Raw genomic sequence first — 16706 nt, 5'->3', positions numbered from 1 at the left:
GGTACTGGAGCAAAAGGAGAGAGCAAGCTGGAGTGCAAAACCTCCAGTGGATTCAACTGGAATGCATCCACCGCTAAGTAAGGGTAGAATATAAGCTGATGGGTAAAGGCAGGATAGAGGAAATGTTGCTTCAGCGCAGAACTATGAGCATTCTGCACTCTGGTGCTCAGGCCAGAGGGGTGGTTTTTTGGAGGTAGGCAGGAAAACTGGGTCTAAATGCACTCACTAGGCACCATCTTCCCTTGGAGGAAAGGCAGGATATAAATGTACTACTACCCAGGTGGCGCTGTGGTTAAACCACTGAGCCTAGGGCTTGCCGATCAGAAGGTCGGCGGTTCGAATCCCTGTGACGGGGTGAGCTCCCATTGCTTGGTCCCAGCTCCTGCCAACCTAGCAGTTCGAAAGCAAGTCAAAATGCAAGTAGATAAATAGGAACCGCCACAGCGGGAAGGTAAACGGCGTTTCCATGTGCTGCTCTGGTTTGCCAGAAGCGGCTTTGTCATGCTGGCCACATGACCTGGAAGCTATACGCCGGCTCCCTCGGCCAATAATGCGAGATGAGCGCGCAACCCCAGAGTCGGTCACGACTGGGCCCAATGGTCAGGGGTCCCTTTACCTTTACCTTTTACTAGTAGTAGTAGTAATAGCAGTAATAATTTTATTATTTATACTCCGCCAACCTGGCTGGGTTGCCCCAGCCACTCTAATACTAATAAAATTTAAACGATGCACGTGTGATGAAGGTAAATAAACAATCAATGCATACTGAACAAGCCTTTTAAGGCTTTCTGGTGCATTGCCCACATCGGTGAAAGCCACGCCAAATCCAGAACAGCCAGAATTTCAGAGAGTTGCAAAAAAGAAGAAGAAGAAGAAGAAGAAGAAGAAGAAGAAGAAGAAGAAGAAGAAGAAGAAGGAGAAGAAGAAGAAGAAGAGGAGGAGTTTGGATTTGATATCCCAATTTATCACTACCCTAAGGAGTCTCAAAGCGGCTAACATTCTCCTTTCCCTTCCTCCCCCACAACAAACACTCTGTGAGGTGAGTGGGGCTGAGAGACTTCAAAGAAGTGTGACTAGCCCAAGGTCACCCAGCAGCTGCATGTGGAGGAGCGGAGACGCGAACCCGGTTCCCCAGATTATGAGTCTACCACTCTTAACCACTACACCACACTGGCCTTGTGACTCCTCCGCCCCCGAGAGACAGCTATCCAGCTTCTGCTTCCCTATCTCCAGAGAAGGAGAGATCATTGCTGCCTCCCAAAGCGGCCTGTGGTCCACTGTTGGACAGCCCAGATCATGAGGCCAAAATGATCCACTCCGTAACAACACGAGAAGGTCGTGCTGGATCAGGCCAAGGGCCCATCTAGTCCAGCATCCTGTTCTCACAGTGGCTGAACAGTTACTTGTGGTAAACCAGCATGCAGGATCCGAGCACAAGAGCAGCTCTCCCCTCCTGTGGCTTCCAGCAACTGGCGTTCAGAAAGAGGGGTACCACCTCTGGTGGGGGACACATCATGCTCCTCCTGGGGTGGTTTGTCCACCTTTGGTCCCCAAACTGCACTCAGCTCTCACCTGTGGCTCCTAGAAGCTGTCGGCATGTGAGTGACAGCTGCCACACCCAGATAAACCATTTTGGCTGGTTTTGACAGTTGAGAGAAGCCAATGGGTCTCAAACCCTCAGAGAGTTAGGGACTGTAGCTCGCTTCCACAGAACTACAACTCCCAACATCCCCAAGAAGCCACACTTCCCAGGATTATTATTATTATTATTATTATTAGGGGGGAACTGTGTGCTTTAAAAGCAGGCACTCACTCTGCATTTAAAGCACACCAGAGACACGGCTCCTCCCCAGAGAATCCTGGGAAGTGCGGTTTGTTGGGGATGCTTGGGAGTCGTAGTTCTGGGGGAGGAATCCCCCGGAGAATCCTGGGAACTGTGGATTGTTAAGGGTATTGGGAGTAAGGACCCCCCCCCCCAACTAGAACTTCCAACACCCTTAACAAACCATGGTTCCCCGGATTCTTGGTGAGGCGGGGCAAAGTGCGTCGGACGAGCTGTAAGCGCGCGCAGTTGGGCTCTCTGCCCAGCCCTTATTAATCCAAATCCGCTGCTATTTGATCCGCGGGCGCGCACTATACCACCCGGGCTGCCTTTATTTATAGCTCCCTTGCTCACGCAGATTGGGATCCAACAGGCGGCTGGAGACCGGTTGCTCCGGCCACTTGGAGCCCCCCCCGGGGGGTCCCTCCTTCCTTCCCTCCCCTCCATCTCCCATCCATCCATCCATCTATCTATCCTTCCTTCCTCCCTCTCTCCTCCTCCTCCTCCTCCCTCTCTTCCCTCCTCCAGAGCGCTAATCATCTTGTTATTCCGCGATCACGACTCAGCGCGCGGCTCCTTGGCTCGCCTCCTCCTCGCTCAAACTGTGCCTGTTGGATGCGCTCTTTGGCTCCTGACCCTCCTGGCGGGCGGGGTGCCGCTTGCTTCTTCCCCCTGCGCAACAGGGCTGCAGGAGAGGGACCCAGAATGGCCAGGATTTTTGCCCCCCTTCCTCTTCTTTTTTTAATTACAAAAAATTAAACTCCCTCTGAAAATCAAGATCGCCTGCCTGCCTGCCTTTGGGAGACGCGAAGAAGTGGAATTTCATTGGGGGGGGGGCAGTTCTTTTTTGCTCCCGACCAGCTCAGGCAGAGGAGCGGATGAAGTTCCTTGGGCTGCCTGCTCCGGAGGGAGGCTGCCTCTTTGTGGCTGGGACGACCCGGGACCCCCTCGCGGGACACCGAGGATCCGAGGACGGGGGTCTATCCCTCCTACTGCCTCCTCCATCACTCCTGCCCTGGGCCTCCATCCTCCTCCTCCTCCTCCTCTTCTTCCAACACCACCCAAGCTGGATTCTGATGGAATTAAAAAGATGTTCGTGTCCAGCCTCCTGGATTTCCAGAAGACCAGATACGCCAGGTAAACGTCTCCGCTCGGGAATAAGCCCTGCCTGCTAGGTGCGAGGTGCTGGCTCCCCTGTAAGGGAGGAACGTGGTCTTAGCTTTGTCTCTCTTGCAATCCCAAGAATCTTTGCTCAGAAGTAAGTCACCCTTTCCTCAGTTTCTTACGTACAGTATTAGTAATTTAAATATATATATATATATACATATATACCGCTATTTATTTTTTGTTTTTAAAAACAAAACAACCACAGCGGTTTACAATAATACTACTGTACATCAAACAATACATAAACCCAGCAGGACTTCCTGGTGGATACGCTTAGGATGGCTGCCTTAGAGAGCATTAGAGGAACATCGGGTTGTATTGATGGCGTTGTTTTCGTCAGAACAGCCTTGCAAGGTAGCATATGTCCTTGATGACACAGGTGAGCTGAGAGAAGGGCTTGGATAAAGCTACCTGGTGGGGGGACTGGATGATGCTAAGTCGGGGGCGAAACTAGGCTTTATTTCAAACAGGTCAAAGACCCAGTTGGACACCCCCTCCACCCCTATTCGCATACATACACACACAGAGAGGCTGGGAGCCTCAGTGGTACGCCTCTGGAGGCTTCATGTGGCAAAAAAACCAGCTAGCCTCCCCACCCCGCAGCTCTGGCTAAGTGTGTGTGTTTGGGGGTTGCAGAGCTTCTGCAACTTTTAATAGTTCTGTAACAGGGAGTGTTGCTAGGCACAGCATCCAACCTCTCCTTAAAAGCTGCCAGCAAAGTAGTAGCAGTAATAATAATAATAATAATAATAATAATAATAATAATAATAATTTATTATTTATACCCCGCCCATCTGGCCGGGTCTCCCCAGCCACTCTGGGCGGCTTCCAACAGAAGAATAAAACACAATAATCTATTAAATATTAAAAGCTTCCCTGAACAGGGCTGCCTTCAGATGTCTTCTAAAAGTCTGGTAGTTGTTTTCCTTTTTGACATCTGTTGAGAGGGCATTCCACAGGGTAGGCGCCACCACCGAGAAGGCCCTCTGCCTAGTTCCCTGCAACTTGGCTTCTCGCAACGAGGGAACCATCAGAAGGCCCTTGGTGCTGGACCTCAGTGTCCGGGCAGAATGATGGGGGTGGAGACGCTCCTTCAGGTATACTGGACCGAGGCCATTTAGGGCTTTAAAGGTCAGCACCAACACTTTGAATTGTGCTCGGAAACGTACTGGGAGCCAATGTAGTAGTAGTAGTAGTAGTAGTAGTAAAGTGATAAAACATCAAACATGAAAAACTTCCCTAAACAGGGTATCCCTAAACAGTACTTGCCATTCACAAGTGTCCCCCCCCCCCGGGTGTTTAGCTAAAATCTGCTTCCCAGCGATTTTCGCCTCTCAATTCTAGGCCTGTCCTCTGGAGCGACAGAGCGCAAGCCTGCTTCGTCCTCCGTGTACATCTATAGAGGTGAGTCAGCCATGGCATGTTGAAAGTTTATATTAAAAAAAATTGCATGGCATGGGGAAAGCGGGTAGAGAAAAGTCCCCCCCCTCTCATATAACACTGGAACTCGTAGGCATCCAATGAAGCCGAAAGTTGGAAGACTCAGGACAGATAAAAAGAAAGCCCTTCTTATGCAGCACAGTGTTAAACTGTGGGACTTGTTGCTGGAGAGGCAGTGATGAACTAGGAGGGATTTAAAAGAGAGTTAGACATGGAGGAAGATAAAGCTCTCAATGGCTGCTAGCTATAACTATGCCCTGGAAGCAGCAATGTGGGGAGAGGGCTGTTGCTCTCAGGTCCTGCTTGTGGGTTTCTCACTGGGCCATCTGATTGGCCGCAGGTTCATAGAATCGTAGAGTTGGAAGGGATCCCGTGAGTCATCTAGTCCAACCCCCGCCGTGCAGGAATCTCAACTAAAGCATCCAGCCAACCTCTCCTTAAAAAACCCCAGTGGTGATGCTGCAGTAGATGGTTAAATCCTGACAAGATAGAAGTACTGTTCTTGGGGGACAGGGGGTGGGCAGTTGTGGGGGACTCCCTGGTCCTGAAAGGGGTAACTGTGCCCCTGAAGGACCAGGTGCGCAGCCTGGGAGTCATTTTGGACTCACAGTTGTCCGTGGAGGCGCAGGTTAATTCTGTGTCCAGGGCAGCTGTCTATCAGCTCCATCTGGTACGCAGGCTGAGACCCTACCTGCCTGTGCACTGTCTTGCCAGAGTCGTGCATGCTCTGGTTATCTCCCGCTTGGACTACTGCAATGCGTTCTACATGGGGCTACCTTTAAAGGTGACTCAGAAACTACAATTAAGCCAGAATGCGGCAGCAAGACTGGTGACTGGGAGCGGCCACCGAGACCACATAACACCGGTCCTGAGAGACCTGCATTGGCTCCCAGTACGTTTCTGAGCACAATTCAAAGTGTTGGTACTGACCTTGAAAGCCCTAAATGGTCTCAGCCCAGTAGACCTGAAGGAGTGTCTCCACCCCCCATCGTTCAGCCCAGACACTGAGGCCCAGCTCCGAGGGCCTTCTGACGGTTCCCTCCCTGCAAGAAGTGAAGTTACAGGGAACCAGGCAGAGGGCCTTTTCTGTGGTGGCACCCGCCCTGTGGAACGCCCTCCCAGCTCATAGTAGCCATCATTTGTGTGACTTGTGAGGCTGAATGCTTATGATCAGCATAACATCTGCCAGATTGTTCTGCTGGGGATTTGGGTGTGCAGATCTGACACAAGCTCTGTGGCTAGGAGAGATGACTTGTGTGACTTAGAAAGTGTGGACAGGAGCTGGGAGGGTGGCCACAAGCCCCACTGGGCAAACTGCCCTCTCCACCTCAAGAGAAGAGAAGAGAAGAGAAGAGAAGAGAAGAGAAGAGAAGAGAAGAGAAGAGAAGAGATGCCTTGCTGATCCCACCCTGCCTTGGGAAACAGAAGGGCCCTTTGGGCTGATCCAGCAAGTTTTGGTCTCACGTAGGAGAAAAGAGCGTTTCGGTGAAGCGTAGCTTTGATGGAGCAGGAAGATGTTGCACTTCCTGGGCTCCTGCGCCACAGTTGAACAGAAAGTGATTCGAGGCACCCGAAATAGACCCACACAGATTTTTTACTCAATTTTCAAACAATGACACACCCACCCTCCCATGCAAGTATATGGCTGAAATGAAGAGACCTGCAGAGCAGGGCTTCACCGGGTGTGAGTTTACATGTGAAAGGACTATGAGCTCTGGTTTGGTTCTGGTATTCATTGCAACAAATTCCTGGGCTCAGAATGACGTAATTTTAAGTTTGGCTCCGGTTGCTGGATGTCAAGACTTCTGGTGAAAAAGAAATGAGATTGCAGAAGCCCAGACCCCAGAAATCTTGCACACACACCCCCACAAAAGATCCAGGATGCTTCATTTCCACTTGTTCAGCTGAACCCCAAAATCTCCCTCATCTGAGCACAGGCTGCTTCCAGAGAGCACCTCATGGCACTAAATTGCATTTTCTCTATGGTGCTTTGTAGCTGGCAAACTGTGATTTGATAGCCAGAAATGGGATTGATTATCCAGGCAGCACCCTGATGGATCTGTGGGGTGGGGTGTCTTCCACACACCCCTTGGAAGTTGTTTCATCATATGACTTGCGGCAAGTAACTTTGCTGAACTTATAGAATCATTAAGATTTCACGTGATATTTGAAAGATTATTGTAAGCAAGTAACATCACTAGCAGGGTTGTCTGAAGACTTGTAATGAGAAGTTTTCTGTCTTTCTATATTTATTTAAATTTTGAGCCATTCTGTAATGAGTGTAATTAGAATTGGAAAATGTATAACTTGCCATGATGTAAAGGTTAATTTCAAAAGCCATGAGGCGGGAGGGAAGGAAGTCAACAGGCTCTAAGAGCGAGGGCAGAATAGTGGATAATGAGGATGTGAATGTATAATATTAAATGGAAAACAAATAAAATTTGTGTGTGTGTGTGTGTGTGTTGGAAGGGACCTCAAAGGCCATCTAGTCCAACCCTCTGCAATGCAGGAGTAATTTAAAAATATATATATCATTATGGGGCAAATGCAAGCTAATCACCCTGCCCTAGCCCTCAGCCGCTGGTCATCCTAGTGCCTGCTCCAGAGCTGAGGCAAGGTGGCCCCCATCCTCCATCCTTGCCATGCTCAGCAGTGCCCATTTGCCTGCTCCTTCCTGGTCAGCTGCCCAGTTTTGCCGGAGTCCCATTGTTGAGCAACAGTGTTCAGAGCTCGGTGGAGTGTGAGGCCAAACAAGCAAAAGATAAGAGTCTCTGAGACAGGCTCGGCAGAGTCCGTATCTGAAGTCAAGTCCGTTCTGCGGGTCAGGCAAACAGAAATCTACGTAGTCAGGCAGTCAGGCAATCCGATGATCATGGAGGCCAAAGGTCCAATTGGAGAACAGGAAAGAAACAAGGTGGGACCGGGAACCACAGGCGCTGTTTCCAGCCTCTGACTGCTGCTGAGAGCTCTGTTTAAGAAGAGTGGAGCCAGTTGGTTCTCATTTCCTCCATGTCATTGAAAGCTGGTGAGCTGCAGGTGGAGACGCTCTATCTCTCCCCTCTTCAGGCCAGGCTGACTCTTGGCCCATGACAAGTTTGCTCCCAGCAGGAGTGGGAAAGCGCCGCTGCTTTTTCTCCAGCCTCTTGCAGTCAGAGCTGCCAGGTCACGATCATCCCAGACTCTGAGACTTCAGGGCTCAAACCTGAGACCTAGGGGCAGACCCTGGTGATCTCAAAGGGATGCACCCTGGAGACGGAAGTTAATTGGGAGCAGGGCAGGGCAGGTACCCCCACCCTGAGCACCTATGCTATAATTTGCAGTCGGATCCTCCTGGACTGGAGTTTGCAAGCTGCATGCACACAGTCTTCTTCATTATTTGATGATGATGGAAGGCACTCTTGCCCACCCAGAGATTCAAGCTATCCCTGTAAGGGGTCAGGCAAACTTGGAGACTTCGGGTCAGGCCCAAAGGTCTGGCAACCATCCTTGCCGCTCCTCTGTTGCTTGAAGAGGGCAGCTGAACAGGTGCTGAAATATGAACCTTGGCAGCTGCCCAGCAATGCCGACTTCCGGCCCTGGTTTCTGGGTAATCCCCTTTCAGGAATGGAAGAAATATTTAGCTGGTTCCTCCCAGCCTTGAAGTGCAGTTTCCGAGTTGTAAGTAGTCACATTCCCATTTTACACTGCACTTCCCGGCCTTGAAAAGACTCTGCATTCAAGTGATTACCGTACTGGGGGAGGAAATGCATGTGCGTATTATGGGGGAGCCAGTGAAGTAGTTTGCAATCAGAGATTTGCCCCCCCCCTCTCTCACACACACACCAATTGTCTTGCCTGGCAATGAAGTGGATGGGAGCCAACAAACTGTAGCTCAATCCAGATAAGTCTGAGACACTCTAGTGGGCGGTTCCCTAAATCAGATGGATGGGAGGTTGCCTGCTCTTGAGGGGGTTTTCTTTGGCGATTACTCGTAGCCGAGTAAGATTGTCTTCCATAAACACGGTTTTAACAATGAGTCTGTAAGTGACTGTGGAGGCCAATTCTGGATCCACACGTCCTTCCACAGGGGGGACATTGGTTGGTTTCTGGGCGGGAGTTGATCACGGTGTGGATTTGCCAAGCGTGCCTTCCTCTTAGCGCGTTTCTCCCTTGCGTCCTGAGTTCGAGTGTCTTCAAAGCCCATGACAGCCTTTGGTAAAGGCTGTTCTCCAACTGGAGCGCTCGCAGGCCAGTGTTTCCCAGTTGTTTGTGTTTATACTACATTTTTATTTTATTTTATTTTTTGCCTTGAACCTCTTTTGTTGACCACCAGCATTACGCTTTCCATTTTTAAGTTCGGAATAGAGTAGTTGCTTTGGAAGACGATCATCAGGCATCTGCACAACATGACCAGTCCAACGAAGTTGATGTTGAAGAATCATTGCTTTGACACTGGTGATCTTTGCTTCTTCCAGGACACTGGCATTAGTTTGCCTGTCTTCCCAAGTGATGTGTAAAAATTTTCGGAGACACTATTGATGGAATTTTTCAAGGAATTGGCGTTTATAAGTGGTCCATGTTTCACAAACATATAGTAAGGTTGGTAGTAGAATAGCTTTGTAAACAAGCATTTTGCTTCCCCTGCAAACGTCCCGGTCCTCAAACACTCTGCACTTCAATCGGAAGAAAGCTGAATTCGCAGAGCTCAGGCAATTACCTCTGAAGGCGAGGGTACGTAGCTTGGGGGTACCTGTATGCTGCTGCCTGAGGCACAGGTGGCCTCGGAGGTGCACAGCGCCTTCTATCAGCTTGGGCTGGTGGCCCATCTGCACCCCTCTCTGGACAGAGATAAATAGTTTTGCTTCTGTTGTCCATGTCCTAGTAACCTCTAGGTTAGATAACTGCAACACATGTAGGGCTGCGTCTGAAGATGGTTCAGCTGGTGCAGAATCCGGCAGCCAGGTTGCTCACTGAGGCAAGATGGTTTGAGCATATTATATCCACCCTGGACCAACCACACTGGCTGCCAATCAGTTTCTGGGCCCAGTTCAAAGCCTTAAATGGATCAGGACCACAACACCTCAAGGGCTGTCTTCTCCCCATATGCTGACTCTGTGATCACCATCGGAGGCCCTTCTTCGTGTGCGTCCTCTACAGGACGTCCGGAGAGTGGCAACACGAGAACAGGGCCTTTTCTGCAGTGGCTCCCCATTTGTGGAACGATCTCGCCAGGGAGGTTGTTCAACCAGGCCTTGGGCTGGTTAACATTCTATGTCCTTTTAGATGTTAATCTATATTTATATAGATACAACATATTAGCAGCAGTTCAGGATATACCTCAGCAACCAGTTGCTGGAGACTGCAGGAGATGAGACAGTGCCCTCGAACTCAGGTCCTGCTTGCGCGTTTCCCACTAGGGCATTTGTTTGGCCATAAGAAGATGCCAGACTAAATGACTGTTGGTCTGATCCAGCAGGCTCTTCTTATGATTTCTCTTCTTGAATCTGTTTCCCTTCATCTACCTCCTTCTCCAAATGCTGTGTCTGGAACTGGACCCATAAGAGCTGACTAGGGCAGCATAAAGTGGAAATGTGACTCCTTGCAACTTGGAAACTGCAGCTCTGCCTTCCAAGGAGAGGGAGCAGGAAATGGGTCTGTCTGTCCCTGGGAAATGGGGGTAGCTGGGGAACAAGTAAAAGTGCCTGTTTGTCCAGATCATGTAACTTGGTGCCCTCTGACGAAGCTTATCTCCCGATTAAGGCAGAGGGAGCTTTGGGGTTAAACGGGGTCAGGTTATTCTTGGCTGGCATTGGTATGAGTGACCTGAAAACTTGGACCCGACCAGGTTTCCTGTGTGCCTCTGGACTCGTTCTATGCCTACTGTGAAGGTGCAGCCAAGTGGATTATAACCAGGTCACCGGGCGAATGCCGCTAGAGTGAGAAAGCTGAAGTTGTGCCAGGCTGCGTACAGGTCTCCCAGGACTAAAACGATGGCGCCACGGTGTGTGATTGGAGCACCGCACCTCTGGGTAGCAGCAGTCAAGCTTAGGGGGTGTAGGGCTTCCTCACCGATCTTCCGTACACACCTCCCACTTTTGCAGCAAAAGGCATGAAGGCCTGCCAAAATTTGCAACAGTCTCATAGGCGATAATAAAGAACGAGTGCCAAATGTAACAGTCTCTCTTTTGACATTCAGTTTGGTTGTGTGCGACTTTCAAACAAACTGCAGAACAAAATACTGTAGAGATCTTACTATGTAATAATAATGTAAGGATGTCATCACGCTGCAGTTCACATTGCCTCCAGCAGGTGCTGCTGCAAACCACAGCAAGATGACAGAACAGCAGCAGTGCAGGGCGATGAGGAGGGAGATGGAGATGGGGCAGAGGGCAGGGCAGGGTAGGGTAGGGGCCCCAGAAGAGCAGGCGAGCAGGTGGGTGACCCAAGCAGGCAGGAAGGCAAGTGAACAACCAAGTGGGCAGCCCAGGTGAGCTGCAGAAAAACAGCCAGGACAGGGCAGGCCAGCTCACCAGCATCTCTCCTGCCCTACTGCTGCTCCATCCCTTCTCCTCACCCTCTGCAGCTGAGGCTGCAACGGTTGCATTGATGAGACACAGGTGATATGCGGAGGGGAGCAGGGGGCGTGATTTGGGCGAGCTGTAAGGTGAGGGTCAATGGGAGGCAGGGATGGCCCAGGACATTTTGCTCCTTGAGGGAAAACAGTTCATGGGGCTCCCCTGCCGCTTCTGCCACACTTCCCTCACCACCGATGGAGGTGACTGGGAGCACTGAAGGCAGCGAGGGGAAAGGAGGCCAGCGAGGAGGAGGAGGAGAGGGGGGCAACAAGCAAAGGAGGCCACCCCTTTCAGCTGTCCCCCTACCTCACTACGTCTCATGGGTTGACTGGCCCCAATAGGAGGGGGTTGACTAGGGGGTGGAAATGTTAAGGGGGGGGGGTTGGTGAGCAAAGCCAGCAAGAATGCAGCCCCCCCATGCACTTAAGAGGCAAACAGCATCAGCTCAGCTGCCTTGACGCTTCCACGTTTGTAACCGTGACGCTTGCCACATTCCTCTCTGACGGGGGATTATGGATTTACCTCCTGGACGGTGGCCCCAAATTCAGCTGTGACGTAAATAGCAGGCAGTGTCAGTTATGCGGCCGGCATGAAGCGATCCGGTTCCCCTCGGGGGATTATCTTACTGCCTCTCGCCAGCCGTTTTTCCGCTTGTTTCCTCCTCCTGGTCTTTGCCACCTTGGAGGGATGGGTTACACTTGTTTTGCGTGACCCAAGGATGCCCAGCCCAGTATGAATTGCACTTCTTTGCCACTTTACACTTGTTGAGCGTAAGTGGGTCATAGGAGGTTGGACTCGCCGGCGCAGCTCTGCTCGCATCTCCCTTGCAGCAGAATTGGGGGTTTATTCTTATTATTTGATCAACTTCCTCCTTGCTTTCAGGATTTTGAAACTACACACCGACTTCGAACTTTAAGCTGACTACTATTAAGCAATTAAGCGGGATTGCTTCCTCTGCTTCTTTTGTCAAAGAAAGGGACCTGCACAAAACAAAACTCTAGCCAGTGGCTGTACTTTCTGCAAGGTCACTTAAAGGGTGGGTGTTTGGTAATTTGGATAACTTCTCTGCCATCGAGGAGACATTTGGGGTTTGTGTTGTAGTCCATTACTTTGGCCTCAAGTGCTTCTAAACAGAGTGTTTCACTGGAGAGCAAAGGTGTGTTCTGGGCAAGAGGGGTGCGCGAACTGTGACATGACAGGAGCTTGTAAAATTAGACATGGCATGGAGGGAAGGTTTTTGCCCCTCTCTCATAACACAGGAACTCTTGGATATCCAATGAAGCTGAATGTTTTAAGGTTCAGCACAGGGAAAAGAAAGCCCATCTTCCACATAGCTGAACTATGGATGGCTTCAAAAGAGGATTAGACAAATTCATGGAGGAGGAGGAGGAGGAGGAGGAGGAGGAGGAGGAGGAGGAGGCGGCTATTGAGGGCTACTAGCCAGGATGGCTCTGCTTTGCCGGCCACAGCTGGAGGCAGCAATATTTCTGAATATCAGTTGTTGCTCTTGTGCTCAGATCCTGCTTGCTGGTTTCCCACTGGGGCATTTGGTCAGCCACAGTGAGCACAGGATGCTGGACAAGGTGGGCCAATGCCCTGATCCAGCAGGCTCGTCTTGCTTTTTTATGCCACCCCTGTGCAGGGAGGCAGGAGAGGATATATTGTTTATTGATCTCCTTCCTAACTTGCGCTAGCAAGTCCCTTTTCTTAGCAGAGTTTCACATTCCCCTTTTAAACGCGCAACGGGTAGCTGGTTGCAGGCTTATTTAAGACTCTCAATATTAGTGACTTGGTAATCCCTCTTAAAAGAATAAACACACCACAATCTTGTGTAAAGTATATAAAAGAAGTTTACTCACATCATCAGTTCACAGTTGGATCCCAGAAGGCAGACTTAGTGACAAAGTATATGCATGTGGATCTACCCCATATGGGGGGTTAATCCCAGTGACTGCAGCCTGGTAGTCACTGCAGCTCTCATGACAAATGGAAGATGGAGAAGAAGGAAGGAGGGCTGTGGGCCTTGTGCTTTTGTTACCTGCACAGGTAACCTGATCACATGCCAGAGGAAGTATGTCCCAGCTCAGGAGGAAACAGGAAGACTTCGACTGGCTGGACCAAACATCCCCTTGCATGTCCACTCTAGGAAAACGAGGAATGTTGTATTTGACTGCTACGAATGTATCACATCCCACAAGCCCAGCCCCTCCTGGGGAGTAGGGTTTAGCCATGCCACCTGCCCCTTGCACCTGAGCTCCCCTTTTCGTCAAGGCCTTGTGGGATACCTGGCCGTATGAACTGGCAACCAAAGTCCAAGGATGATGGAATGAACCTTCCTGCAGTTGTCTGTCCTGCGAGCAAACCTCCCTTTAGCAGAGATGCCTGTTTTTTGTTCTTCTGGAGGGGCAAGGGAGGCGGGCAGGAAAGCCAGAAGCTGTGCGGAGCTGCCCTTTCAACACCTGGCGCTCCATATGGGTGCGTAGGAGATGCATTTGGTTGTTCAAAAACAGGGGACAGGATATGCGTAGGTGTTTTGGCAGAGACGGGATTATTTCCACCCATCTCTCTTCCTCCTTGGTGCTGGAAATCTTTCCGTTTTGCCAGTTGGTGGGGTATGTTCAACCTGGGAAAGAGGAGGCGGAGAGGTGATATGAGAGCCATCTTCAGATATCTGAAGGGCTCCTACATGGAAGAGGGAGCAAACCTGTTTTCTCCTGCTCTGGAGGGTAGGACTCGAACCCATGGCTTCACATGGCAAGAAAGGAGATTCCTAATAAGTGTTAGGATGAACGTTTTTATGTAAGAGCTGCCTGACATTGCAACAGACCTCCTTGGGAGGCGGCGAACTCTCCTTCCTTGGAGGTTTTTAAGCAGAGGTTGGATAGCCACTTGTCATGGATGCTTTAGCTGCAATTCCTGCATTGTAGGGGGCTGGACTAGATGACCCTTGGTGTCCCTTCCAACTCAACAATTATATGATTCTATTGTTTCTCCACTGAATTGATTTATGTTGGTTAATATGAAACCACCCATATTTGGGAATTCTCCCCTCCCTTTTTGGATCTGCAGTTTCTTTTTTTTACTGTTTTACAAAACAAAAAAGTTAAAATATAAAATAGAGGCTGTGCCACACACTAATGGCAAAGCACCCCATGCTGCCACAAATGGGGCAGATCTTTTCCAGCCCTCTAAGGTGGGTGTGGCATGAATTTTGTGCTGGTTTAGAATGTAATTCACTACCCAGAAGTGGCCTGTTTATACCGTAAGCGCAAGAGGGAAGGAAGACAGAAAATCCTATTTTCAAAGCTTGTAGTGAGAGCATTATCAGATTACAGATCGAAAGGATAAAGAGACCCAGAGTCCAGCTGAAGGGAATTAGGAAAAGGCTGACTGCTGGCTGTAAGCAGATGAACAAAAGTACGGGGAGGTCTTCACTGAAATCAAGGTTTCATTACCTGGAGTGCAACACTTAGTGGAGTTTCTTACCCAGTTGTGCAAATCTAACTGGCAGCTTCAGATTTTAAGCAATCAAGTGCTATTGCGACTATTATTATCAACAGCTGCAGTACTTAGCACTTACAAAGCATGCAAGATTTTCTGAGCGCCGTTAAAAGTCTCTGCCTACATGCTTGATATCTAAAAGACATGATACAAAAGGAAAAAGGATTGCGGAGGGATGAGGAAAGCAAACACTGGGGCAGCTGCTCCTTCAGTGGCTGTTGGATGGGGACAGGATACTCTCCCTCTCACCACGGCGATCTTCCTTCCTGTCTTGATGCCCTGATAATTTAAAATATTTTTAAGAGGGCGTAAAAGTTCCTCTAAGCTCCCTAAACATCACTGGAGTTTGTTAAAATGCATGCAGCAGGGGAGAGGGCTCCTGTGTTCGAATCCTACTTGCAGGTTTCCTTTCCTTTTTTTTTACAAATTTTATTGGATTTTTACAATTTAATATTCAACCAAATAACACAATTTGTCATATAAATGAAAAAGAAAAGGCGACTTCTGGTCTGCCGCACTGGCGAAGAGGTGCAGAAACCTCGAGCTCCGAGGTCTCTGGCATCGCGGAGGGGGGGAAATCCGCGGGGGTACGCGGATCCCCGTAAAAACCCCGGGTAGAGCGTCCCGGGGGCATAGCAGCCCAGCGGAGCTCCAAACACGACTCCTCCCACTGCCCGGGAAGCTCAGCAGAGCCCCCGAGAGCCAGCAGAGTGGCAGTCGCGGGAGCCATTTTGGGCACCATCGCCACCTCCATGAAGCGAAGCTCCGGGCCTACAGCCTGCAAGCGGCAGATTCTTCCTGTTAAAGTAAAGACCTGGACTAAGTAAGTCAAAATTTATTGATTGGGACCAATAATTTGGCGCTGGGAGGAGGCTTAAAAAGGAAGTCAGCCCCCCCCCCCCAATGAGTCTTGAATGATGCAGTAAGCTATGGAAAATCCAGAAATACACCTTTAAAGAACTTTCCCCCGATGCAGAGTAAGGGGAAAAGCTAAAATGTATTTAATCTCTGCAAAAGACTGAGATTTAACAAGGGAGAACCCCCCTGTGAACTTGGAACCGGGTCAAAGGAAGGCTCGGCTAGACGCTTTGTGACGTCACAATACAAAAGAATGTGTCTGTCTGAGAGTGAGAGACTGAGAGCTGCAGACAGATAAAGAGGATTTGTTTCAAAATAAATTTTAAGGCTGCTCAGTACTGACTTTGATTTTGAGTTGGATGGTTAAGAGAACAAGAAAAGAATTAGAGGTGGGATCCAGACCAAACAGGATTTTACCTTTTTTACACTGGATAATACAAAACAAGGACAACAATAACACCACTTCCTGTCTGTTACAAACATGGAGGAGGAGAGTAACAGCAGACTGGGAGAGAAGGTTCTGGATAGAGATAAGGAAGACACACAGTGGGATTTGTTGATATTGAAAACAATCTTGGAACTGGCAGAGGAGATTCGCATTTCTAAACTGGATATATGGCTTATGGAAGAGAGGACTGAGGAATTACCAGTATTGAATATTGAAATAGATGAATCATCTGAACTTAAAAAGGAAGAAAAGGGAGAAGAAGAATGGCCAGAAGAAGACGTATGTTGTGATGTGACTTTTGGAGAAACTCCAGAAAGGATAGAGGAGAATTATAACTTTGAAGGACAATTTGCTGAACCAATAGATTTGATACCTGAGATAGAGGAAGAGGAAGAAGAAATCACTGTTCCACCGGTGGGAGAGGTGAAACAGGGAAGGGTTGGGACTCAAAAGCCCCCCCAAAAAGGGAAAAACAAAAAGGTCACTACCCCAGTGAGAGAGGGGCAGAAGCAAGTAGGTGGGGGGCAGAAAGAGAATGAGATTGGAAACAAAGTGTGGGAAATACAGAAGAGGGGGGAAAGGGTTCGGCAAAATTTAGATTGGGACAGAACAGGAGTGGGGTGAGGGAGAATTGTATTAATTTGTATTGACTGATAAAAAATGGTCTGAATTCGGAATGTATTAAGGACTGGCTGAAATCTCTGGAGACACTGATTCCAAGGGAAGGGGGGTAGACGTAGTTTTTTGGGTGGAAATAATAAGGGGGTAAAAGATTTTGATAGTTAAGTTTGAATATTTTTGGGTAAAGGGTAGTGAATATTAGGTAAAAAATAGCAATGTGATGTGTGAAGGGTCAATAGTTAAAAAGAAGTTATAATTTGGAAGAAAGAATGTGAGTTTAGAATTGGAAACTGCA

The 16706-nt window shown here is 49.2% G+C and overlaps 1 protein-coding gene across 2 annotated transcripts in view; it reads left to right on the top strand.

The window, feature by feature from the left end:
• Positions 1 to 2175: 2175 nt before the first annotated feature.
• The window catches only part of MMD2 (monocyte to macrophage differentiation associated 2), a 37231-nt gene continuing 22700 nt past the window's right edge, over positions 2176 to 16706 (top strand). Inside the window, exon 1 of one of the 2 annotated variants that reach the window (XM_088656728.1) lies at positions 2176 to 2959. In XM_088656728.1, the coding sequence (XP_088512854.1) occupies positions 2913 to 2959 (47 nt within the window). In that variant the 5' untranslated portion in view covers positions 2176 to 2912. Of the gene's footprint in view, positions 2960 to 3255; positions 3369 to 16706 lie in introns of those variants that run through there. The other variant, XM_088656729.1, reaches the window with a different exon arrangement.

Source organism: Zootoca vivipara, chromosome 13 (genome assembly GCF_965207765.1).
Source record: "Zootoca vivipara chromosome 13, rZooViv2.hap1.1, whole genome shotgun sequence".
In the NCBI taxonomy this organism is placed as follows: Eukaryota; Metazoa; Chordata; class Lepidosauria; order Squamata; family Lacertidae; genus Zootoca; species Zootoca vivipara.
The sequence above is the reverse complement of the archived record's forward strand: the minus strand, read 5'-3'. Positions and strand labels throughout refer to the sequence as shown.